General features: G+C 39.0%; 1 protein-coding gene across 1 annotated transcript in view; it reads left to right on the top strand.

The window, feature by feature from the left end:
- Positions 1-27,616, top strand: part of UST (uronyl 2-sulfotransferase) — a 161,292-nt gene that overhangs the window by 64,096 nt on the left and 69,580 nt on the right. The window contains exons 3-4 of the mRNA XM_082302750.1: positions 9,331-9,486; positions 17,335-17,414. Coding sequence (XP_082158876.1) covers positions 9,331-9,486; positions 17,335-17,414 — 236 coding nt within the window. The remainder of the gene's footprint in view (positions 1-9,330; positions 9,487-17,334; positions 17,415-27,616) is intronic.

The following is a 27,616-nucleotide window of genomic DNA, read 5'->3' as shown; positions in this document are numbered from 1 at the left end:
GGGACTTGGGAAATTAAAGCCAGATTGCCTGTCACAAGAAGATAAATCTTTGAGGGATACTGTGCATGCTGATGTCCTGCAAAAATTTAGTAGTGAGCTGGATTTTACTAAGCCTGACATTTGCAGCCTTTAAATTTTGAAAGACTTAGGGAGACAGAAAGTATGCAGATTTAGTGACTACTACAGTAGTCTGTAGTTTTCATTTTATTTCAAAGATGCTTAGAAAATATTTTGTCTTTTGGTTGGTAGTTTAATTGCCACACTGTGTGTGTGGTTAAAGGTGAATCTTGCTTGCCTCTGGCATTAACACAGCAGCCTACCCACTGTTACCCAAAATGAAAAAATTGTAATATCACCAAATTTGCAACCTGTAGGTTTTGTTCTACGTCACATACTGTAGCTAAAAAAGTACACAAGGCATAATCGTCACCATTTCTGAAGATAGTAAAGCTCTGTGCTTTCACTGAAATTTAGAACATAATCCATTCTCAGATTGTCTTTGTTCACCTGCAAATAATCTGTGCAGGTTATTATACGGCACATGAATATCTCTTAGAGATTACAGTTTTAGATTTCCAGCTGTCTAGTACATTCCTCTCTTCTTTTCCTTCCTTCCATGATAGGAAGGTTATTCATAAGCTAGCACATCATACAAGAAGGTCATGGCAACTCAATCATAACCACCTTCATTATCTTTTTATGAGGCAGTACTGTATTATAATACCAAAATCCAATTGCATCTGTGTCTGGATGACCTAAACCTTCCGTGGAAAAACAAAAATCTGCCCTTCTGCCTGGGAGTAACATGATGGAGTATCTTTTGAAACTGACAAATTGATTTGGTTAATCTTGCTAAGACTTGAGACTCAGTTGAGTACCACTCATGTTTCTACCACAAGTCTTATAGTTGTTAATGGTATTCTTAATTCCTGATTTGAAAGGATTTTCTTAGCTCTGATGTTTGAATGAAAAAAAAATCTGGAACTTGCGGTGCTGGGGAGTCTTACAAAACTGAAGGAAACAACCACCAAATAATAATTTTGAAAGCCTTGTGATTTTGAAGATGAGCTGGTAGGTCCTGGCAACCTTCTACTCAGGCTTTAAAAAAGGATTAAGCTTAGTTCAGGAAACTGTAAATAGCAGTGAAATACTCTGATAAGAGCCATGATCTTAACAGATTGTGAATGTGCCTACATGTGGTCAAAAGTAGAGTCAAAACATCAGGCAAAGAGGACAGGTTTTCATCACTGGGTTGAAGAAGTCTCTGTGAGAGTGGCAGTATCATGGTGATTCGGGTGAAGGAGGAGCTTGGGCAAGTGTGCTTATGAAAAGGTAGTTCTCAGGACAGCACCCACAGCATCCTGATGTCCTGGGGGAGTGCAGAGGCTTTTGTGGCTGGCACTACTGGGGATTTTCAATAGATGCAAGGAGAAGCTCCCTCTATTGAAATGAAAAGGAGTCATGCCCTGGTCAGCAGGAATGAGGTTTGGTTTGCCTCTGAGCAAGTCAGATTAATGATTTCAAAGTGCAGAAGAGTGAAATGGGAGCACTTTATGCTGGGCCTCCTCTGTTATTGCCTCTGGCTTGTCATCTTCACCACCACAAGATCCATTTGTGACTCAAGACGTGGACTGTAATCTGTAAGGGAAAGTATTTTGGGCCTTTGAGTCATTTTAGATGACACAGTGATTTCTGCTGAGCTCTGGTTCTGCTGGAGGAGCTCACTAGCAGCATGCTGTGCTTCTTGATGTTGTTCCTTCCAGGCAGAGAGACCATGCCATAAACTAGATTTGAATCTGTTACCTGCAGGAGCCGTGATGGAACTCCGTTTGAGTTCCTGCAAGCGTGCAGAGCAAGAGCACCTCAGAGATAGCTCATCGGTGAAGAGGCTGTGGGTTACAGTCCAGCAGAACTGGCCTGTTTTACAAAATTAATATCCAGTTATGGCTATAAACAACCTTTCTTTCATACTGTGACTTATAAAGTGTCTGTGCAAAGTAAGTGGAAAAGACAAGCACGCTAGAGACTTTAAAATAAAATGTGGAGTTACTGAAAGGGAGCCTAAAGTAAAGGGCAAACTGAAATGCAGCATGACAGATCTTTGACAATGGTGAAACCATGAGTTGCTGCACTAGCTGCAGCCTCATCAATAGCCAACCACAATTTTGAGAGTTAAACCTTAATGTGAAGAAAGACAAATGCATACAGAGGAATAAATTATTCCATCTACCACTCACCACATTCAAATCCAGTATTATTGGCTCCCAGGGTGAATTCGTGGATATTGTATTGGAAGGATAGAAGCAACCTTAAGGTAGTGAGGTTACTTAAGGGAATGCCAGTGCTGTGAAGTATTATAAAAAGTTTTAAAACCAGGCTTAGTTACTTAATATCTCTCATTTTGCAAGTATCCAATATAAACATGTGGATTGAATGTGATAGGATTTACTACTTAAACAGAGGGTAACTGTGGCAGTGTGTTCTGAGCACATTACAGAATGTACAAAACCCTGGGCTCAGAAGGAAAAACAGCAGTTTTAAACTTTACAGTTCCGAGATACATATAACGTGATGCTGCTCTGGAGTTAAAATCAGTCCTGCACAAATTCTGCAGCTTAAGGGATTTTTGATTACATGGTAAACCTTCCAGTGGAAAATGGGGTAATTAAACTGACACTCAAATTCTTAACCTACCTGAACTCATGCTAGTTCTCTCAACAAATACCAGTATCAGTGAACCATGTTCTAAGATAATTCATCTCCTTTATCTTCTTATGAGGTAGGTGCATACCAGAAAGATAATTTCCACCAAGTGATTAACTTAAAAAGTAAGAGATAAATGTACTGCTTTTTATAAGAAAGCTAATAAGGGTCTTACAGTTCTTTTTCTGTTGTAACCTGCATTTGTTCATGTAGGGTAAAGAAGAAAAAGAGCAATAGCTTTGTTCTGCACCCCTCTCTATAGTAGTGATAGTACCATATGCTTTGATTCTTCTAAATTCTATCCTGAGATGTATTAAAAAGAGATGTCTGCAAGACGTGAACAATAACTGTTCAGTTTTCCTTGGCACCAGGGAGACAAGATAGAGCATTGTAGCTGATTTTGGTCCCAAAAGAGGTGAACAAACTGCAGTTAGAAACTGCTGAGGAAGGAAAGAATGAAGAGGTTGAAAAGTATGCTGTGTTAAGAAGGGCCGAAAGGAAAAGTTTTGATCAAGCTAGAGGCAGTGGTTGTACCCCATCCCCAAGCAATTATCTCTTTGGTAGGGTGCTTCCCTCTCACCTGCTTCATCTCTGAAGGGAACTGGAACTGAGCTGCCATCACTTAAGTACAAGTGAGTGTTGCTGAGTGATGAAAGCCAGGAGTGCCATTCCCACCTCCAGAGGCTGCCTAACATCAGTGAGTACCTGAAACTGCTGAGTGAACAGAGTATCTGCTCTCTACCAGCCTGTTTGACTTTGTATACATGTGCCAAGTTGGAATGTTGCTATGTTGCTGTAACTTCACATGCCTGGAATAAAGCTGGTTCTGCACTCCCTGTGGTGTGGGGGGTCTTGTGCAGTACATTGGAGGCGCAGAGGTTCTGCTCTGCTGCAACTTGCTGTTGTAGAGAAGTAAATCAGGGGTAAGGTATAAGATGAGCAAACCCAAATGTGTTGACAGGATGCATCCGAAACATTAAAAATTAAAAACTGGCTCTTTGACCTTTTCTTTGTGATTTTCCCAGGTTGCTATTGATATTATTGTTGTTTCTATAGCCACAGTATCCTGTAATAGGACCTGATCTGAGACTTAATGGGGATACTTTGCTATGCTTTGAACTGAGATCTTTTTAGATTTGTAAGTGTGCAGTGCTTCTTCACGGAAAAATTACGGCAAATTTTGATTTTGGCTATACAGATCTGTCTTGTGGGACACTTCAGGGGCCGTAGGCTTTGGCAGACACTTCATAGTAATGCTTTTCTTTAGCCTTAATAAATTTGAGGACTGCCTACAACCAAGTTTCCTTTTGCTGCTTGTGCTCCATGCTTATGTTTTTAATTTAGCTTGGTGCTTAGGGATGTTGAATCATTAGAGAACGCATTTTAACCTAGTCTTCCAAATATGTCATCTGTCTAACAGATGAAATGCATTGGTTTGGGGAGGGGAGGGCAAGTCATCCTTTTTCAATTAAATTAGTTTCTTAATGAAAATGCAGCAGAAGAATATTCTGTTTCCTCTTCTGCCTTGTTTTCAATGCTCTGCTGCAGTTACATGGCATATGAACTTTGAAAAGAAACAAATTTCATCCTTACCTTTTCTTGTGGTTTCTAGTGTATTTTCAGTGACCCACAGAGAAGACCATGCTGTCTGGTCTGCTTTAGAGTTGGTTAATTCAAAAAGCTTATTACTGTCTAGCATCACTACACTCTACAAGTGAATGTTGATAGAACTGGACCTGTGTGGTTAAGATGGGGAAGGAGGATGCTAGCTAGTAATTTATTTTATTTACTCCCTTGTTCATTCTTCAGTCGTGTTTTCTGCTGACATAACTGTGTTAGCAAGTTCTCATTGTGATTGCTTTAAAAGTGAGCAAGTTGATACTTGTTTGGAATGAGATTTTGAGCAGCAATTCCTGAACTTAAGTTTGGAAGGCTATCTCTTAGTGGCCTTTGAGTTTGTCTTTAAAGACCATGGCAGGCTTATGAAAAACCCTAGTTAAAAAGAGGTATCCAGTATATCTAAGAAGATCTCAAAGGTGATGACTGAATTATCTGATCTGTCTTCATGAAATCCACAATGTGAGAATAGATATTATCTGGAAACAGTTGAAGATGAACTAAAAATTAAATGCATGGTGGGTAACAAAGTTCTGGAACAAGTTGTGTAAGAAATTCTTCAGGCGGCCAGAAAGGATGTGCCTTCTAACATGCCATATGTAATCTTTGGGAACACTGGAGGAGGAGGAGGAGAGACACTGGAGAGAAATGGACTGCTGACAGCTCTCAGGTTTGTAGTTGTCTTATGAGTATCATCCTCCTCTCATGAGTCAAATGGACCATTCCTCTGACCAATTAAGCTCTTTTTAAAATTCTTATAATTCTGTCTTAGTTGGACAGGAAAAGAAAATGAAGAGGTTGGACTGGGAAGCTGTGATGCTGTATAAAGATGTGTGATGTCAGCAAATATTTAATTGTTTTCACAGTCTTACTGGTACTGCCTGTGTTGGTTGGCCTTGTTCACCTGATAAACATGGAGCACTGCCTGACTACAGGTTAGTGTCTGCTCGGAAAGGAAAAGTCATTTCTGTCATCTGCTTCTGGCCCTACTTGTGTACAAGGACACAGGTCACTTACTTGCTGAAGTTGTGAATATAATGGATTGCTTTCTGAGAACACGTCTCTCTTACATGAGACTGGGAAATTTTTGGCAAATGGGCAAAATTGTACTCAATTTGTCTCAGTAAAATTGGAATAATTTAGGCCTGTGGGTGAATCCCTACATCATTGACACTGCGAGTAATTATCCAGCCTAATTTTTTTTTTCTTTTTGGTGCAAAGATTTATCTGTAGACAAAGCCCCCAGTGAAGTTGAAAGCCTGGGCTTTTGTCAGGCTATCTGTTGAATATCCTTTTCTGAGACTGGCAGACCTCTCTGCGGAGGTACTTGACAGTCATTTTCTGTAATGCAAGTTCATTTGGGGTTAAAGTTGCTTTTTCTTCTTGATTTCATTCACAGGGATTCTTGACATCTTCTTTAACTGTGGAACAAAAGGAAAAAAAAAAGCCTGTGTGAACTGACAAGTAAATTGTCATATAACTTTCCAAACCCTTGGGGAGAGCTGTTATAATTATACCGTGGGTTTTACTTTTTTTATGGCTGTAAGTGCTAATTCATGTAACTCCAAAGTGAATTACATGTTTCAGTTGTTTATATTACCTCTGGGCTTTGATGCAGTGCTCAATAAAGTCACTCTGCAATTATTTTGAAGTTGTGTATATTGTTACATGAATGTCAAGTTGCCAGAGCATCACCTCAGCAGTTAGTCTACATGATACATACTCTTACTGTAATAAAATGTCATCCAGTTAGCATTTTGTAAATGTCCAACTGCTGTTTTCCACCTTGTTTCTGCTAATACAATAGGAGCCTTCTTTTCAAGTGCCTTCTCTGCCACCATCTCTTGTATTGTCTGAGTCTCTTGTGAGTACCATGAGGGGCAAAAGAAAGTTCCTCTCTGGAGAAGTTTTCCGTTTCTTGCATTTTTAGTTTTGCCTGATACAAACTTATGTTTCTGGAAGAGGTATAATTCTTCTCTTAGGAAATAACCTTGGCATTATCTAAGTGCAGAAAGCAGATTTGCAACATCCTGAGGGAACTGGTCACATTAAACAAATATTTGCTTGTACAGCACAAGCCTGTGTACTGCATGGCTTTGTGCACTGGGCATACCTTTTGGGGCATTTGGGTGTGATAAGTGCAATGGTGACGTAAACGGACGAAACATGAGCAGAGGTTCAGGAGTCCACTCCTAAAGCCAACCACAATCAGCAGTGCTGCAGGGGAAGTTTTGGTTACCACTCATGATTGTTCTTCTGAAGCGAGCTTTGAGCTGTGGTGTTTTATCTTGAATCTTGTACGAGTGGACCTAAGTGCATTCAGCTATGTACTGAACCAAGGTATTGATACACTGGTCTCCTTAAGCTGAACAAGTGTCTGAAAATAATAGCCCTTTATTTCAGGTTCCTTTATATGCAGTATTTGCTGTGGTTTCTTTTTGGGGGTTACCATGGTTATTGTTTGTGTGCAGAACGGAGTTGTGCTACCTAGGAAGGTGAGTTTCAGAAACAAATGTTAGAACTGGCCAAACTTGGTAACTACTGTCAGTTTTTCAAGCTGATAAAGTTGTTTGCACTTAGAATAGAGAATTTACAAAGGCCTGGTTTAATTTCATTTAATTTTAAAAGAATTATAAGATTCACCCAAAATTACTGGATAATCCAGTGAAAGATTTAATTAGAATTTGAGTGTAATCTATGCAGCAAAATTATACTTGACTGAAGTACCAATAAAGAAAAAATTTTGCTCACTATATTGCCTAGTCCAAACTGCTAGGAAAATCAAAACAGCCAATAATTATGAAGCATTTTTAAATATTTCCGTAACTCTACCAGCGCTCATCATTCACCTAATTTCTGGGATGCTGGGCAACATATAGTGTATGTGCTCTTGCTCCTTCACTGGCACTTGGCAGCATCTACTTATCATTTCTTTTGAAGGCTTTCACTTACTTACACAGCAAAGTATTCCAAAACTGTATGTCTGAGCAGAGGAGAAATTCCCATTCCATAAGTGAGGTGTGGATGGTGCTGCAGGGCTGTTACAAGTAGTGGTGCTAGTGTTTGTTATGCAAAGAAGTGAACCAAAGAGGGGACAATCCAGAATAGGGCTCATGTTCTTTTTCATTATGGTGTGATAATCAGCATAATGAAATGTGTTCAAATACTAACCTTCCAGACATCATTAACAGTAGCTTTGGGAAAGGTTAGCTACAGCTGTAGCACAGAGATGTTAAATTAATCACCTTTGGAGTTCTCTAATAATTCAGGCTCAGATTTTGCATTTCATAGGAAGCAAGGCTTCTGAAGGAAAGATTGATAAAGAAATATGGGGGCTATGTTTCTCACAGAAAACCCTATTAAAAAGTTAGAAAATAGTAAGGCTTGATGCATTGTGTGGGGTTTGTATGAGCCTTGAGCTGTCCTTCTTTGCTTGCTGAATCAGCAGATGTGATGTCCTGTGACTTGGAAAGCTTAACTCAGGCTGTGATCATCCAATAACTACTCCTTCCCAAGGTAATTTGGAGAAAAATGGCCTCCACATTTATGTTGCAGTGCAGGATATCCTAAACATTGCAACCAGCAACAGTAGTAATATTCATTTGGTCATGAACACTGAGAGCAAAGTGCCAGTAAGTTCCCATCAAATATAAGAGAATACAGACTTTCTTCCTTCTTTTTTTCTTTCTAATTGGCAGTTCTCTTTGAAAGTAGTCTGAAGGGTTGCCTGAGGAATCATTTGCTTCCCTGATAAAGATCTATTAGCTGTTCAAATGCAGTGAAGAAGTACTCTGCACTGAAAAGTGCCATATGCCTCATCTGACTGCTTTTATGTTAGAAATCCTTCTGCTGGGAGAACATGATGGCATCTACAGTAGAAATAACTATATGTTGAGACACACCATCACTTTGTCCATTCCTTTTGCTGGAACCCAGGTGCTGGCCCTGTGTCAGGAAACATTTTGTGCTGTTGTCTTAATAGAAAGATTATCTTAAGTGCTGTATATGCACCACTGTGGGTGAAATTGTGAGCTTCTGACTCTGTTAGCCAATTTAAAGGCTTGCAAACAGTTTCCTCTGGGAAATAAATATAACTTATCATATGCTGCTCTATGCTATACAGCAAATACTTGTCTTGTGCAATAGTGTGACTTCAGAATGCCTTTTGCTGAAACAACAACCCATGGACATCATCCAGGAACAAAATAAGGCTGCGTGTGTTGTACTATGAGACACTGAATTACTTCTCACTTGTTCTGGTTTCCTGGGGAGGAGAGCAGGGTGCTCTCTAGTTAGTATGGTCTGGGCACCATTCCCAGTGCCCAGGTTGGACGTGGCTGTTCTATTTTGTGATTTAATGAACATTACCTGTACAGAGGTGATCAGACTGTGCCAGTTGGCCTCAGGCCCCCTGTGGCCCTGTGTTGATTATTCTGCATGTAGATCCTTGGCCAGTGGCATGATTTGTTCTCTGAGTCTGTTTGAAAGATTCACGTTTATATTTGTAATTAAAAGAGTTGATTAATTTTAGCTTTGTACAAATGGTTTTGTTTGGTTTCTTTTGTTTCTTTTTAAGCTGAAGTTATGCAATTCAAGCATTCCTCTTGCATTATGTCAGCTTGACTTTGAGTTGCCAAACTGTAGTGAAAATTCACTCCTTTTAGTTCTTTTTACGGGAGATAGTCAACTGAAGATGAGTGTTTGCATTGGAATTACAAGTAGTAAGCTTAGGGTCATTATCAACAGTTACATAGTATTTCTGGAGTAGTTGCCCATCTGTTATATTTAACTGCATCACAAGGGGGAAATCTCACCTTGCCACCTCCCTGAGCCGTGTTGTTTCTCTTCTGAAGAGCTTCTGTCTTGCTAGAGGAAGTGGATGTTTCTGACCTGGGCAGGGACCTAGAAATTCTCTGTGTCTGTTGGCTTAAGGTCGAAACGTGTGATTCAGAGGTACATGGAAACAAAAATAATGATATACTGACTTCATGTTTTTCAATCTTTCTTTAGGTACTTCCTTTCCCCAGTCAGGTGGTCTACAACAGAGTTGGAAAGTGTGGGAGTCGAACTGTGGTTTTGCTTTTGAGAATTTTATCAGAGAAACATGGATTCAACCTGGTTACATCTGACATACATAACAAAACAAGACTGACCAAAAACGAACAGGTAAGTTACTCCTGCTCCTCTTAGATTCTGTTCTCTTATTATGTGTACAAAACTTAGAAACAAAGGCATATGTTAGCAGAAATCCTATTAAAAAGATGTATTGCTACTTTGTCCTGAGTACTCATGCAGAATTCATCATTCTCTAAGTGTCTTCAGTTAATAAGAGAAATGGGTGGCAGAGCCAAGAGCAACATGATGTGGAAGCTAACCAGAAAAACTAACTTCCAGTGAGACAGCTCTTGAATTTAGTCAGCTTAGCAGTTAGACTACCAGTGAGGCAAGAAAGATTAGTACAGTGAAGTGCTAACAGCATCTGGGACATGCATTAATGTATCTGCAGGGCACAGCCATTTGTCATAGAACCAGGACAGCGTATTCAGTCCTAACTTGGGTCTTAAACAGGAGCAGGACCAAATAATAGTCAAAAGGGTCTTTTATGATGACTTTCTTAGTTCACTTCTAGTAATCAGTTGCTTCAAAAAGTTGGTTCCCAGGGCCATGCTAACCCATGTTACTATAATATGACATGTCCTTGATCCTATCTCAGCTTCTTGCTTATCTGTCTTTTTCATGTTTATTGCACAACCCTCACTAAGGGAAGTGAAAAGATCACATAAAACCTCTTTACCCAGACACCTTTTTTTATGTTCCCTTAAAGTTGCAGAAGGATTATTTTTGCAGCTTTGTTTCTATGAAAGATCCAGCTATTTAAATTTTCTTCTCTTCAGGGTAACCATGTACCCACTGTAAGCATCACTTCTGTTAGTAGATTGATACAAGTAGTGCAGGAAAACCTCAGACTCAAAGCGCACATCTGTAGTCGGATGTTGCATAGGTCGCCAACTGCTGGTATTTTGAGCTGCTGATCAGGTAAAGGGTGCAATTGCTGCCTGTGTCACCTCTAGAAATAGCAGCCTGCAAACCACAAAAGGATGTGTGCAATGATCAAAATACAGATGTAGGCCTGCCAGTGACATTGTGCTGTGATTGGGGGTCATTTACTTGCAGCCTGTTCATGAGCACAAGTTTGTTATTTTAGATGCAGAAGTTCATTCCAGATGAAAATTTAGGAGCTGATATTGCTCCTGCAGGTCTCACCTTCCTCCCCTTCGAGATGTCCATTGGGGTCCCACCTCAGCTGGCTGACCTACCACTCCATGATAGTCAAGTTCAGCCAGAGGTGGGGACCAGCCAGCCAGGGCTGCCACTCCAGCCCAAAGGCGGCTGCTATGCATGGTTGGGTGTGTCGCAGCAGTGACAGGCTGCAGAGGGGGACAGTGTCCCCTCACTGCCCCTGCTTGTGGCCGAGGGAAGGCCTGTTCTGCACCTGCTGCAGCATCCCTCTGTGTATCCTACCAGCAGCACCATGCGGCCTGGGAAGGTTGCAATATGGTCCCATCAGAAAGGGATCAAACTATCCTGTGCTGCAGAGCCTGTCCGGTTAGTTTTTCTGCTGGGATATGGGATTTCTGTGGGTATGGCTGCTTTTGTGTTCTGGGCTGTTTGGGTTTTGTTGTATCTTTCATCAATTTTCATTGTTGATTGGGAGACACGTCATAAAACCCAAAAGTCTGTCAGGTGTTAGTAATTGCCAGCTTTCACCATGATCATCAGCTTCTTCCTTTCGGTTCTGTTCTGTCTTTCTCTGGTAGGTGGATTTTCCTTTGTTAAAACATGATACAAGATCACTTCTTCACAGTCTTGTGCTTTAGTCCAGCATGTAGAGATTGCAGAGAGGCCCAGACTTACTTTTGATGCAACCACTACACTGACAGATAATTATCTGCATTACCTTTTGCACTCCCTAAGCAGTTAAGTTACTAGACAACAAATGTGCTGGAAGTATTGCTACAGAGCTGATGATTTACTCTATAGATTGCCCTACCGTAATTTATGTTTCTTTATTTTCTTTTATGGTTTATTTCCATAGTTATAATAGTCTCATAATTTAATGAGTACTTTTTCTGAAAAGTGCCTTTGATCACCAGAAAATGTGCTTGGAGACAGTAACTATTCTGTTGTTCAGGGCATTTTTAGTTGTCTTCTCAGTTTTTAAGAGCAGAATATGAAAAAAAATTTTTTTTTCCACCTTTAATGTGGTCTACACAAGAGGAAGTTAAGGGAATGAATGATTTCAGGCTCCAGGCATTGGAACAAGAAAAAAGAGCTGGGCAGGGCTATAGGCTTTCAGCATGAGCATGGGCTTCTCACTTGAGATGATATGTCTCTCTTCCTTCTGTCATTTGTCTGTCCTGTGTTTGGTTAAAGCCCTGATCCAGCCAAGACTTTTCTGTAAATATTTAGCTTTTGCAGTCTGCTGTTGTTAAATAAAGTTAAGCATGTAGGTGTTCTTAATGACTGTGGGGATTGCACATAATTGGAACCCATATTCTCATTGCCTTTTCCAGTCTCCTTCCTACTAAGAAGTTTTCCCAAATTATGTGTGTCTGCCAGCAATTAGAAGTGCAGCCTTTGAACATCTGTGGGCATAAGGGAGTGATTTCTGGAAACAGATGTATTAATATGTGCCTTGCCATTTCCTATAATATTTTCAAGTAAATTAAATTCAGGAAATAACACATAATATTAAAGTTAATCTAATTGATGTGGCTTTAAAATGCCACACGAACTGCTGCAAAATGAAGTCTTCCCATGCCCTATGTCCCCCACTCCCATTTTATTGCATTCAGGAAAGTAAGAATGAATATGCTTATAGATACACAAATATCAGTCACATACAAGAGTAATTGGTAGTTTATCCTCAAATTGTTTACTTCTACCACCCATCATTATGGCCTTGCAGCCAACTTTATATGTAATTTCAGTTCAACGCACTAAAAATCCATCACTAATTTTTCTTAAATGTTTTTAAAGACGGAAAATTGTTCATGCCAGTTCGGGGAGGTGAAGAAATTCTTGAAACCATTCCAAGCTTTTGAGAGCTGAAAATGAAGATCTAGTCTCATTCCTGGGAGTTGTGAGTTGTTTATGGAAATGAGTGCTGAGATAAAAGTGATATACCAAAATTCTTGTAGGTGCTTGTGCCTCCTGAGCCCTACATGCCTTCAGTAGAGACTGAAAGCAGTGGCAGAAGGTAAAGAGCTCACAAGGAAGATAGATAGAGAGATTTTTTTTTTGTCCTTTTCATGTCAATATTAGTGGAGATCATAGTGTGATCCAGCAGACCACACTTGGAAAATCCCAGTTGCCTCACCATTTTGATACATTTTGACCTCAAATTCTCACTGTGAAATACAGCATCTTTTAAAAAGTAACATTTTGGCTGTTGTCTGGGTGAGATTGTTATCTGCTTATTTCCTTTTGTTCCCAGTAGAATTTACTTGTTGCAAATCTCAAACAAAGCGGGGCCGCTCTGAGCACAGGGATTGGACTAGCCATCTCCAGAAAAGGGAAAGGTGTCCTTTCTTCAAGGCCAGAGTTGAGTTTTTGTGCAGGAACAATGCCGTGGCTAGAAAAAATCCATCCCCCACGTTTCTCCCCTCTCAGGGAGTGCTCCATCCAGCCCTCTTGGAGTCGCTTCGCGGTGCCATCTGCTGGAGCGTTGTTTGTAACGCAGCACCAGCCCATTACAAGTATACATATATGTCGAGCAATTTGTTTGATTTCTTCCATATGGCCACCTGAGATCCTACAGTGGTAGTGTAGGACTGTAGATTAAGGGAAAACCTTTCATCCTGGAGAATTGCCTCTTGGTGTTCCTTCTCAGGTGGGCTTTTTGTTTCAAAAATAGCTTGTGATTTACAGGATTGCCTCTGTGGATCTGGTCTTCTTTAAAGGGCCCCATTAAAAATCAGTGCAGAAAATGAATTAAGGAGAAAGAACTAGAAGAAAAGATAAAGCAAGGAATCACAGTGGTAGAAAGATGTTACTCTAGAAAAGACACTGTACTTTAAAATTAATTGGCATTTGAGGGGGATGAATGGAATGAGCAAATGTGTTGATCACACCACAGAGGTCTTGGCAACTGCTTGCTGTGGCTTAGCATCTCTGCAGACTCCAGCCATGCAGTGTGATGCTCCTCTTTCCTTCGGGAGCACAGCGCACCCACTGCTGTGGTTTGCTTCCACACACACTCTTCATGTTTTGCCATTTCCGTCTCTCTGGATCCTTCTTTAGCAGCATTAACTCCATGGTGCAATTTAGTTCATTTCAAGAGCAAATTAGTGTATTTTTGGGCAGTTTTTCACTGAGCTGCGTGGCTCCTGCAGGAGAGCTCTGGGCAGCAGTGAGAGAGAGAAATGGCTCTTTATGGGCCCTAATCCTAGCAGGTACATGCTCCTTTCGGACTTCTCCAGGTATTTCTACAGCTTCTCCCTCCATCCATGGATGTGTTCTGATTCATCTCTTCCCTAACAGAGTTTGCCAGGGTTGTTTATCTTCTGCTGCTTGTACCTCTTTATTTCTTTTCAAATTTAGGATGACATGATAATCTGTACTTGTATGTCATTCTCCTCCATCACCCATTCCATCCAAAAGTACTTGTTTTCTTCAGCCCTCATCCTCTGTTCACCGTTCCTCTCTGTGGGTCCTCTACATCTTATTTTCTTTCTTTCTAGATTAATCTTACAGAAACAAACATACAAACAAACAAGATCTAACAATCAAAACCAACCAACCAAACTTACTCTTCTGGGGGACACTGGAAGATTTTTCTTTTTGTTGGTTTTTTTTTTCCTTTAACATCATCTTAGAAGGAGGAAGGATGTCTTTCTGAGCAATACATTTGGATTGCTAGACTGAAATCAGTTCAGGACAGGATGATGTGAGAGGGAGAGGCCCATGGGAAATATGGCCACAATTTGCATGTGGCCATGAGCCATTACAGTTATTTATTTTTCCCTCCTGACATCTGTGTGTTGTTTCAGTTGAGCCTTACTTACCCTTTTGGCAGGGTTTTTAAAAGAATGGATTTTGCTTGTTTGTTCTTATGCACATTGTAGCTTTATCCACATCTGCTTACAAGTCCAGTTGATCATTAAGTGTCTAAATATGAAGGTACTCTAAGTCAAAACAAAATTCTGTTTCTGCTTTGAGGCAAGTTGTTATCATAGCTCAAGAGATTGAGTTTGGTAGCAAGAGATGAAAAAAAAAAACCCAGGAGCCAGATGCTCTCTGTGTGCGTCTTTCCATCCCCCCTTTCCTCCTGAGGATGAAGTGCCTGTGCTTGTCCAGCAGCAGGTTCATGTGAGACTGACATCAGGTGAAATGGAGTGAGAAACATGGCAGTGCTGTGATGTGAATCTGCCTCCTGAGCGTGAATTGGTGCAAGCCCTGGGGACAGCTGGGCCCCAAGGGAAGCTCATGTGGTGCTTTGTAACACTCACATATACCCCCAGCTAAGTTTATCTAGCAGTATTCTACTGTGGTTTTAGATTTAGTGTGATTACTTTGTATGGGTATAGTATCTTTATATCTCCATATTTATACTCTAGTAAGGTTTTTCTCATTTATTCCAAGATGGAATTACAGTGATGACCATGGGGGCATGAAGAGAGTTTCTGTACCAGATCAGTAACTTCCTTCTGCCATCTTCCTTCCTTATTTCATGCAGATAGAGCAACACCAGTAAAATGCAAAATATGACACAAAGCTTCATACTGGTCTGAGAATTTTGCTTCTCCTGTAATTTGTCTCAGAAAAAAAAAAAGAAAAACAAACAAAAACAACAACAACAACAGCAAATCCAATTTAGACACCTGATACATAGGCTCCAGGGTCTCCTATTGTTTGATTCTGCAAGGTGAATGAATATAAGGAGTTACCAGTTCTAAAGAAGTGTTTACATGTTGGGTTTGCTAGGAAAGCCTTTGTCTCTTCAGAGCGTGAACAAACAGTACTCAATTTATTTGTTCTAAGTATTGCAAAGCTTCCTGGGCTTTCTAATTCTGATCTGGACAAGCTTTGCTCTTCAGGTTTATAAATTTCTTGCTCAATGCATTTATATTTTACTGAAGAAGCTGTGCAAAGACCTCTTTGTGCTTGAATCAAACAGTCCAGATTCCATATAAGACTAACTAAAGACAGAACGCTATTCCCTTCCTTTTTTTTTTTCTTTTTTAAAATTATTTTTTAATTGCACATCATCTCTCCATATTCTCTTGTTTCTCTTTTCCCTTTATACTGTCTTTCTTTTGGTGATCTCATCTTACATTCCTTTTCTTTGGGTTTACAGCCTTTTTCAGAGATAATATACCTTGCTATACTTTCTCAGACCTAATATGTCGTGATGTATAAGGTTTGTACCTAATATGCCTCAATGTACTGAAACTAGTTTGACAGGAAAAAGTCCATCCTGAGAAGATGGACAAGCTGAACTGTTTGCTTCAGTGGTCATCATACATGTACGTGTATAATACCATTGAAGACAGAGGAAAAGTAAAGAAAATAGGTTAGTGTGTGCACTTTGTTATTCAGTCCTAGAAGTTCAATGGCTATTGCTTGTGTTGGCTGAAAGAAGAAGACAGGGTACGTGCTCTGAGGAAAAGTGGAGAATGAAAGATGGATAAGAAGCAGTAAGATGTGACACACATTATAAAAACCATGGCAAAATATCAGTATATTGAAACTGGACAATAGAAGGGGAGAAGATTTGGCAATTGCTGTCTCTTAAATGTGGTTTGGCATTTGCTATGGCATGGGCAGAATTTTTTACCATGCTCTTTTTGCTGCTAATAACTCCACACATGTCAGTCACTTTATTTTGACCACACAACAGGCTGAATTCCATGTTTTTGCTTATTTTATCTTTGTCAACTCTAGCATTCAAGTTTTAAGAAATACATTTGTTTAATTAATGTCTCCTTAATGGTGTTTAAATTTGGTACATAAATTAATATGATTCAAACCAGAACGTGTGGTTCACAGATTTACCTCTTATTTTTCCTGGTGTGTGAATTGCTTTCTACTACCCTGTTTGTAAAATCTATAAACCTGTCATTTCAAGTGCATTTGTGTTCACTGTCCATAACATAGCCTGCATTTGAAAACAGAACAGAAAACTGGAAAATAAATCTTAGGAAATTAATAAGAAGTAAGCAAAATTAACTGAAACATTGACTCTCTAGCATGATGCTTCACTAGACACTTCCAGTTTCTTGTAAGTCATAGCTAGAGCTCAGCTTACACAAAATAGATGATAATTTCCATTTTGTTGTTTACATTATTCCATTTTAATGATCTGAAAATCCAAATTATTAATTTAATTTTTAAAAAATTAACATTATGTGAATGGGCCTGAACTAGAATTTAATATCATCTTCCTAAAAGTGCCCATTTAATTTGTACTCCTTATTTGTTGTAATAGGAAAAGGAATGGCAAGTCCTGATTTTTATATTTAAACAAGCAAATCAGGGTGTCTTGGCTGTGTTGGGAGCATTTATTGTTACATGAAAATGGCCATTGGCTCAGCTCCCACTTTCTGTTACAGTTTCAGGCATTTTATGTTTTTGGCATTGGGGTGAATAGACCTAGTGTCTTCAGAGGGCAGCTGCTATTTGGAAAGCTCTTGCAGATTTAGAAAGAGTTTCAATTTTTCCTTTAGTTTGTGCCTTTGCTTAAACTGATACCCAGTTCTGGAAGTATTTTGGAAGTACATAGCTCCATGGTAGCAGAATGGTGTCTGCAGCTCAACCTTTCTTGCCTAGACATAAAGTATTCATCATGCTATCTTGAATGACAGTGTTTGGGAGGGATAGTGGGGAAGGAGGTCCTGAGTAATTCTATCAGACTTGAAAATTATATCATTATATGTTGTTTGAAAGTTTTATGTTTGTCTCAAATTGTGCATTGATGTAATGTGGAAAATTTGATTTGTTAATTCTTTTTAGATGGAATTGATTAAAAACATAAGCACTGCTGAGCAGCCCTATTTATTCACTAGACATGTTCATTTCCTCAACTTTTCAAGGTAAGGCATTTTTTTGGTCAAAAATATTTTTCTTTGATTTCTATTAATTGTAATACATAAAACATTTTCCCTCTTTTACTCATAAACCATACAATGCAGTTTTTTTTCTTCCTTCTGGCACTAGAATTCACATTCAGAAGTTGTTGCAGTTTTTACCGCATACTCATCTTTATATAGCATGATTATGTACAGTATGTTTGTGAAAAGCCAGGATGCTATTATATGCTTTTGCCTCCTTAGATGCTTGTGATTTACAGTGTTTCCAATCAACATGAAAGAGATGCTAACTTAGGCCTTTAAACTGTACACTTGTGTTTTAAAAGTGGCAGAACACTTCTGTTAAAGTTTCATCTCTCTATAGACACATACTAATAGGAGATTGAAAACTGAACTGAGTTCATTAATTTTGTGCCTGGAATGACTCTTCACCAATTCAAGCAATTTAATTTTGTTCTGACAAAATAGTCCCCATTCCACAGGCTATGGAAGTATTTTTAAACCATGCAAACAGATTATGTTCTGTATCATGGGAATGCAGTTTCTTCTGGCAGATATTTAAAAGTATGCAGCAAGACTCTAGAGACTTTTATAGCACAGAATGTGAAGAAAATTGAATTTGGATGAAACTTCTAAGGAATTTTTGGAAGGACTTGAATGAGTGATTCCAGTTAGCATTTAGCCAGGATACAGAGGTTAAAGCTGATTGCAGATGGTTATTGTCCAGGCTGTGAATTTAATCTGGAAAAGATATTCAGGAGCCATGCTATCTGTGCCACCAGATTGTATTCCTTGCATTTAGATTTTTAAAAATTCTGTAGAATTACGAATGTACTGCAGATCTTTGCAAGAGCTTGCCTAAATATTCAGCTTTTTGTTTACATGGTAACGTGAGTACATGGCTTCAGGCGTCGGTTGACAGTGTAGTAAGAAATGATAAAATTGGGGGAGGGGCGTTCTTAGCTTTGTTTTCTCAGAAAATAAAATATTTTGAGCAACTGGAAGTTCACTTGATATAGAACTTAACTACAGGCATGATTTTTTTACATGGAAACAAGAAGAGTTAAACAAAATTTTGGTCTTCTGTGTTTTCTCTTCTGATTCCATCAGAGTTTCATTTCTAACATGTTACCTTTAAAGAATAAAAATCATTAGGACTTTACACCTTTGGTAAACGTTCTCTTTTCTAAACTGCAAGATCAAACAAGTATCCACAGCTGAGGGTCAAAGGGGTGTTTTCTGATTAGACTGATTTTTCAGAGATAGTATTCAACATCAGGTATGCGAGAAAAAGATCAACAGTCTTAACCTCTTGCTCTTCCCTATAGATCCCATTTTCTATAACATCCTTGCCACATAAGTTTCCTGTTTCTTCTGTAGTGTATACATGATGTATCTACGATGTATTTGCCTTTTTCTTACAATACCAATTTGTGAAAATACAAAACCGTTACATAAGATGTATAAAATTATTTGTAGCTTCTGTTTTGGCTCTTCCTTGCAAACCTGAAAAACACATCTTTTGTTTTATTGAGAGTATGCTTGATTTAACTAGTAGATGTAGAGTAGTGAAAAGGCGATGAGTCTTCTAAATGAGACAGTGTTGAATTGCATCAACATTGCTTACTAGTGGTATAGCATTTCTTAGTGTTTTCTGATAAATTAAGTGGTTTTGGAAGTTTTAGTCCGTAGTTTCAAAATTTATTAGCAATGTTATACCTAACAGTGAAGTAGCATGTTTTATATTTTCTCGGTTATTTAATTCTAGGGTGATTTTTTTTTTTTAACTGATTTCATTAGGAAATGGATTGTCAAGTATTGCATTTACAGAAATTTCAGGATGTGATTTAAATGCACATTATAAATATGACAGTATTGTGAAAGTGTTCCAGTTTTGCTTGATTTCTTTAAACTATTCATTTATAGAATCCTTCCTATCTCCAGTAGTTAGCTGGACTCAGATTGTCTATGTAATACTGTTCTTCCAGTTTGCCCCAGCTTTTCTGCCAGCTCAACATAAATGTCATGCAAAATTCCTCAGACTAAAAGAATGGGGATCCGAAGTTAACATTTCTTAACATCACATCACATTGCTTTTGATGTGAGTAGCAGCAATGACAAATCAGTTGAATTTTCTGCCTTTGTGTCCTGTATCTGCTTATAAACCTGCCAGCACTTAAAGCTCTCTGATTATTCAGAAAAGTATCACAGCATTTACTTATGATTGTTTCCAAGTGAAAACAAAAAAAAGTTATATCTTCTTTCCAGAATAAATCTTCAGTGGAAGTGAGCTAAGCCCTCAGTGGTGAGTTTGAGTACATGCATGTTTCTGAAGCACCATTAGTTTCGCTGAACAACGTTCTAAAACCTTGAAAATCTCATCCTGACCTGAATGCTTGCCAAGGCCATTTTCCCCTCATTTTTTAACATTTTTTAAGATTGCCTGTTGGTTCAGCTGAATAAATTAATCCTCTATTACTGTCCTGCATCTTCATCTTTTTGATTCAGTACTATTTTTTCTCAATCTGAAGTAGTGCAAACAGGCAGACAAAAAGATAAATCTTAAAAGGACACGTGAATGCAAATCTTATGTGAATTGTCACACACATAACTCAAATTATTTCCAGCTTCAAACAGAAGGTAAAGAAAACTTTCTTGTTCTTCTTTCATGTTGGTGAATTTCTACATCACCCTTGTCATAGAAAAAGCTTTTATTCAAAGTGTTTTGCAGCTTCTGTTCCCAGTCTATCCAGTGCAGTTAGGGCTAGCTGTAGGAGATGACCCCTTGCTTCTGGAGGGCGACTACTCCATCCAGTCCATTTCAAGACTGTTTCTTTTGTTAGAAGGTGGTGCTGGTTTTTTGTGGTTTTGGGGTTTTTATTGTCTTTTTCTGATTTGAAGTTTATATGCTAAGGTTGCTGGGAAAAACATCCAAAGTGTTAATCAGGAATAAATATTAAATAATGTCTCTAAGCAGGTAAAGATTTATATGTTGATATATTTGCTGAGACTCCAGATGTTGCTGGCAGTTCCAGGCAGTACAGTGGTGGAGTGAAGAAGCAGAATAACCTGCAGAGAGATAAAAGGCTATTTCAGAATAGCTGCAATTTGTTCACTGTGCTTTATCATAAATGCCTGTTGTCATCTATTTAGTCTGAGAAAAAATGAAGCAGGAAGAAGCTTCAAGTTTGTGGAAAAGCCCCACTTGATTTCTCAGTAATCTTCTGCTGAATGAACTGTAACAGTCATTGGGCAGCGACTCAAGACACTTGGTGTGTGCTCCAAGTGTCACAGATTTCAGAGAAGCGGGAAGAACATTTGCAGGAATCCAGAGGTGGGTGGCAAGGCCATGGTTTTGGGTAAGGATGAGTCAGGGATGTGGCGAATTGCACAACTCCTGCTTTGGTCACGGGAAGGCAGCATGTCTCTCTCCAACATCAAACTCTTACCTTCCGAGCGTGCACTTACAGACCCCAGTTAAGGCAGAGCAGGAAGCTTGGTCATTTCTTCCTGTGTTGGGGTAAGTGAGTGTTGCAGGCGAGTGTGTAAAACCTAATGACATGCCTCTGTCAGTGACTGGGGAGTTTTGCTTGTTTAAAAGCTGGCTGATCAGGTCAGGGTGAAGTCAGAGGAGGGAGAAGCATTAAAATGACCACCCAGAAAGTGAAACAGGCTTTTTCATGTCTCACTGGAGCTGTGAATTCTTTACTTTCTGCAGTAGCTATAGGCCACTGAAGAATTAGCCCCTTTAAAATTTCCTATGATATGCTAAGGAGATTCAGAGATAAAGCACTGACTATTTAATTTTACAGTTTAATTAGCCCTTATAATTCAGTGTATCTTATTTGTTCGGAGCCGGGATGAATTATCATTCAGCACTGCTGTGTCAGGAGTCATCCTTTCTGCGCTGTCAGGCTGCTGCCTTCTTCCTTTCAGCTGCAGTTTAATATCTAGGGTGGGTATTTGGCATATATGTGCATGTGCTTGAGAGGAGGGGACAACACTTCACTTTTGGCATAAGTTTCTAAAGAAATGAAAGCCATGCAGCAGTTCCAGGTGTTCTGCCTGTCTTTCCATCCCCTCCCCAGTTCCTAAATAATTTCTGAGCATGTTGGCCACTTTCAAACCACGTTGAGAAGGTCAGTAGAAGACTGAGACAACCACACTGCTGCAGGTACATCTGCTGAAAGGAAAGCCATGCAAAACAGAGCTGGGGGACTTTCTGCTGGGCCACAGCCAGCAGTCACCTCCCTGTGCCCTGCTTGGATGCCAGCCCCAGCTCTGTTGTGTCCTTCTTGCTCAGTGTGAGAGGTGTGTGGAGACAGGTTGTGGGGAGGAAAGATCTGTTGGGTCTTCTGCCTGGGAAGGAGCTTGGCTTTAGTCCCTAGAATCAACATAAGAAATATTTCCAGTTTTCTGGCTTTCATTAGCAGAGTTCATGTGTAAAGTTCTTGTTTTTCTTGAAAAAAGCCTTTTTTCATAGACAGTCTGTATCAGCATTACTGAAATTTTGTTTTTATTACTTTTTTGCACAGATACAATGGCCAACACTAACTAATAAAAATTCATAAAGTGAGTTGCTGTAGCAGCAGACAGTGTCACATGCAGCAGTGCTGGTCAGTTTGGCCATTTTCCTTCAACTCTGACCTGAATTCTGACTTATGGGTAGCAATAAGTTACATGCTGTATGAAGGCAGCAATGGACAAGGAGAAATTCAGTCTGGATAAGCCCAAAACTGAACTTGATTTTTGAATGTTGCTGGGATTTTTTTGTTAGTCATTGGTTCTGTGTTTTTTCTCATGCAGAAGCATCTCCAAAAATTGCATTTTAACACAGCACTTTGATGTTACACCATTCTCTTGTTCTTGCAAAACGTATCTATAGCTAACAAACAAAAAGGAGGTAAATCTTGGTGAATTAACTTTGTCATGTGAATAAGCTGCGTGCTTGAAAGCTGAAGCACACTCTGTGCTGGCAGCTTGTGTTTGGAATGTTTGCATGTTAGCTTGTTGATCATTTGGAAGGTTTGGGTGACACATTTACAATTTTTTTTTGGCCAATAAACATCTTGCTTTGCAATGACTTAACCTACGTATGTAGATCTTTGGTCCATTGATTTGGAAATAGAATTTCACTTTTTTTTTATAGACTGACTGGAGGTCAGTAAAACCAGAGGGATTCTGTGATGCCATTTTCATTGTCTTAAGACGGAGTCATGAGATTTTTGTCACAACACTCAGATTTTTTAGTAATTTGAGAATTATTGTTTCTTCTTTTCTCTGGAGCAAGTAAGGCCACACAGCATGTTCATGTTTTACAGAACCTGCCTATTATATGTCAACCATGCTTCACTAGCATTTGAAAAGAGTGTGCTGAGCAGATGTGTGGAGCTGGCATAATAAGATGCTGAATGTCCATGACCCTTTGAATGCAAACTCAGGTATACTTTGTACAAAGAGCAATAGTTGAGTCAGCTTGCACTGACTCTATACAGCTCAGCTGGGGGAGGGATTGGGCTCTTTGAATGCCTCCTTGAATCAACATCTTGAAACAATGATTGCAGCCTAAGATTATCTACTGAAGTAGTTTTATGTTGTGGGATTTTTTTCTCCTTAAAAAAACAAAACAAACAAAAAAAAGAGAAAAAACAAAACCACCACCCAAAACATGCACACTTAGGAAAATGTCATTAAAAGTCTAGTAACCAAAGGAAAAAAAAGTTACCCTCTGGGTAAGCTCTTAAAAGTAGGGAACTGTCATCTAAACTCATGTGCATGGCCTTAACACTGTGTCTTTATGTGTGTTCGTTATAATCTGTACTTTTTGCTAACACATCATGAAACACTTTCTACCATCATGTGAGGTCTGCCTTGTAAAGTACACATTTCATGAATGGCCACATGGTGCTGTAATCCCTCCTACATATTTTTTTTCCTTTTTTATACTACATTTTTTAAATTTTGTGAGTGTGTAATGACGATTTTTAACTGTGACTTGATGGAAGGCTAAGCACAAATCTAATGCGCAGTTTGACCTTTGTATGATCTAAGCAGGGTATTTTGTTGTTTTGTTTTTTGGTGGTTTTTTTTTTTTTTAAAGCATTGCTTTATGGTGAGTTTTTCCACACATTTTAGGATTATTTAATTTAGAATTTATTTCCCTAGTTTTCCTGTGTTCTTTGCATAATGGACTTTTTATCTTTCATTCAGCTGGGTAACATGATAGTCTCAGAATAGAGATTGTTGCTTGAAATCTAGTTACTGAAGGTGGGATTAGACGTAACTCCTGAATTATCCTGGTTTTACTGTTGTTTAGCTTCCATGCTCACATTCACACTGCAAATTACCAGTTTGGGAGTAACTTAATTTAAAAAGGATGACAATTAGTCCAGAGGAGTCCAAAAGAAAACAAGAAGAATGATCAGAGATTTTAAAAATTTACCTAAAATCACAGGAAAATAAAAAGAAATAGAGAAGACAGGGAAAGAGGGGACTGTCATAACAATTCTGACTTTTTTATTTAAAAGGTTCTGCAGCGATAAAGGGACTGTGCTGTTCTTCATCAGTAATGATAACACAAGTGGTGGACTTGAATTGTATCGAGTTCTAGATCAGATATTTAGGAAAAGGTTTAAACAAGGACAGCAAAACAACAGAATAGATTATACTTCAGGATTTTGAAGCTGGTAGTGGCATTTGAATAGCTGATCCTGCCTTCAGGCAAAAAGATGGATGGTGACAGTTCCCAGTCATTTTGAGTCTTTTTTACCCTTGATAAATAGGTTTAAACCTAAAACTTTCATCTTTCAGGAAGGAAATGAAAGTCTTGATTCTAAATCACCAGTAGTGGAGAATCCGCTGCACTTGATAAGTTCTTTCAATAGTGAATTGTTCTCTCAGATAGTAAATTATGAGTTATTTTTCCTCCTAATTTTTCTGAGAAGTCCAATTGACTCCTTTTCCTTGGATCTCACAGTGCATTTGTTTGCTATGTAAAGACTCATCAAATTTTTCCCGTGTAGACTTTCATGTGTAATTTTTTGCACACTGTCGTGCAGTCAACTCTCAGCCTTCTCTGTATGTTTTCCTTCTCATTCTCTTTTGAAGCTGAAGGCTTTTTATTTTTTTCATCATTCTTGTGATGCTGCATTGAACTTTGTTCATGTTTTGCTGAAAACGGACTCGGTGAATGGTCACATGAGTGCTGTGTCAGGTCCTTGCTCCTCTCTTGTCCTGCTTCTCAGAAAAAGGGAAACTAGGATTATTCTGGCCTGTAAGGTCTCCCACGCTTCTGATAGTATGTGGAAGTATGCATGTCCTTGCCAGAACTACTCCTTCCCTGTGAATATGCTCTGTTCAGGTTCTAGATGCTTTGGGTTTCATTTGCCATACTACGGTGCAAAATACATGTCTTTCTTGCCTGATGGCTAAAGTGGCTCTTCACCAGCATACCACTTCCTTCATTATTCTCTCCTTTTGCAGCTTTGTTTTCTGAAAGTATTAACAGTTTTCTCCTATCTTCTGAATCAGATATTGTCATGTTAAACTGTGTAGATTCAGAGCCTCAAGCAGAGTGATGTCCACAATCCCTCTTTGATGGGACAATTTCACATCTGTGACAGGGCAGCCATGTTATAAGTTTCATTTATGTTGATTTTTAAATTCTATAGATTGTATACATGATATATACTGCCAAGTCACAGTGAGTTATTCTTTTGTTACACACAGTTTACTGTATGTCAGTTTCCATATGGACACTCCTAACATTGAGTTGCTTTCTGGAACAGCCATTTCCACAGGACAGCTGGAGTCACCCATACTGCCCTTGATAAATATATTCGTACAGGAAGCTGAATATGCAGTGCTGAGTGCATTGCAGCATCCTTTGCATAATAACTTTCCTAAGAAGTCAACCCCAAGATTTTATGCAAATGTAACGATCTCAGCCAAATCTGTGGTCCCATTCAATTTTGAAAATACATCTCTTCTATCTGTCGTGTTTGTTGATTTAATACTTTCCAAAGAGCTGCATCAGCTATTCTACTATTTGCGGGAAATTTATTGTAATACTTTTTAATTAGTTTTTCTGTTCTCCTGTATAATGTGCAACATTTGCATCTCTGAATTACAGTGCAACATTAATCAGAGGTCCAGAGAGATCCTGGGCCAGACCTTTGGAAGGAAGTCTTAAATACAGGGTATCTGGAATTAGGTGATTTTAATTAATGCAGAGTTTAGCTGCTGATAGTCTTTTGTGGAGAGTTAGTGTTTACTCTCTTACTTGTTTCCAGCTATACTTTGCATTACATAAATGAAAGCATAATTAGTATTTCCCTTGTTTGGGACCCACGCAGGATACTTACCCGTGTTGGTGCTGTTCATTGTGAATTTATATATTAAACTACTTTGATATCCTCGGGAGAATGAAAAGTATAGGGTAAAAAAAAAAGGACCACATTGTTTAGCATGCATGAATGACTGACAAAATACAGCCTAAAATATTCTGGTAGATTTACAGGATAGTGAAATAGAGAAATACAAGGCTTTACAGTGTTATCTTTTAGCCATTCACTGGTCTGAGCCAGCTTACTAAACAGTTCCTAGAGGACTCTGTTGTAATTTTACAATGACGTGACCCAGACACATCACTTCAGAAGCTGAAATTTCTACTATTGAAATACCAGGTCCAGAAAGGGTGATTGATGAGGGGTGTTGCAAGTGTGCACTATTTTACTGTTAGCCTTGTACCACTGGGCATTTTGTATCCCTGCACACACCTCCTATTGAAGGCCAGGCCAGGCATAGATGCAGTTTTGAAATGAAAATACTTATTTCATAGAATCATAGATCCATTAAGGTTGGAAAAGACTTCTAAGGTCATCAAGTCCAACTGTTAACCTACACTGCCAAGTCCACCACTAAACCGTGTTCCTGAGTGATGCATCTACATGTTTTTGAATGCTTCCAGGGATAATAATTACGTCACCTTGCTGTATTGCTTGTTTTGTGTCTGGGATAAACTAGAGAGCAATAACAAAAAAGCAGACTGGCATAACATTTAGTTCAGCTTGCTGTGGAGAGGCAGTCTAGCTAGTACTCTGCAAGAAAGGAAAAAGGCTTCATGAAGCCAAAGTTTTTAACTGAAGTCTGCTCTATATAGTCCTTGTTCTGTATAGTCCTGTATAGCTATATAGCTCTGTATAGTCCAATTCAGCTATGCCAGTACTATTATGACTGAAATAACAGTATAGGTGACATAGGTGTATCAGTAGAGAAATGCCCTATATCAACACTCCTGATTCTAAAGAAAAGGTTGAAAACATGACCACAACATAAGGATGAAGGCTACAAGAGAGGCACTACAGACAAAAGTTAGAAGATAAACAAACTCCTTGATTAGAGAGGCTGGCAATACCATGTAGTCCCAGGCAGGCAGTACCTCAGCCCACTCCTATTTGCAGCTCATCCTTGAGCAGGATCATTGGAGCATCCCAGAAGTCCCCGGTGCCTTATGTGCAGAGGATTGCTTTGCCACAAGTTCATGCTAATGCAAGATGTTATGAAAACTTCATTTCAAAATACCTTTTTCAGAAGATAAATGTTGAAGTAACTGCATCTTATTTAAGTCCTAAAAAGGTGTAAGTTCTATGTTAGAGCTTTTACATGACCTCGCCATGAAGCTATGCTGCAGGGCAGGTAATTGACCTCTGACATAGTTGATGAGTAAAGGTTGCTGGGCAGTTGTACTCTTAAGTGTGTGATTCTCAGTTGTATGGCACTGTAAAAGGAAATTGTGCTTCCTTTATAAGAAGGACATAATATGCCTGTCCCTATTGATGTTTGGTGGCTGTTGGTTCTTGTTTGCTTCCATTATACTGAATTTCTAGCAAGCACCCTTTTTGTTTAAGGAGAAACAGTGTATGTTAAAAGAGTAAGAGGCAGACAAAGTTCTTACAGAGAATAGGTTGGGAGTCATCTTTTCCTTGATTTTTCCTGCTTTGCCTGCAAGGATGAAGAAACCATCTTCTCCTTGTTTGTAGAGTTTTGTATTAAATGCAAAGGCAGCAGCCTCCTGAAGTGAAATGAAAAATAATAGGAGCTAAGAGAGCCTCCATTTTTTAAAGCCCAGCAAATCACTTTGTTTGATTTTTTTCCTCTAACTTGCAAGTGGTTTGTAAATGGTTTTAAATAAAGATTTTGCTCAT

The sequence above is a fragment of the Coloeus monedula genome (genome assembly GCF_965178545.1).
Source record: "Coloeus monedula genome assembly, chromosome: 2".
In the NCBI taxonomy this organism is placed as follows: Eukaryota; Metazoa; Chordata; class Aves; order Passeriformes; family Corvidae; genus Coloeus; species Coloeus monedula.
Note: the sequence above shows the minus strand (reverse complement) of the source record. Positions and strands in the feature narration are given on the sequence as shown.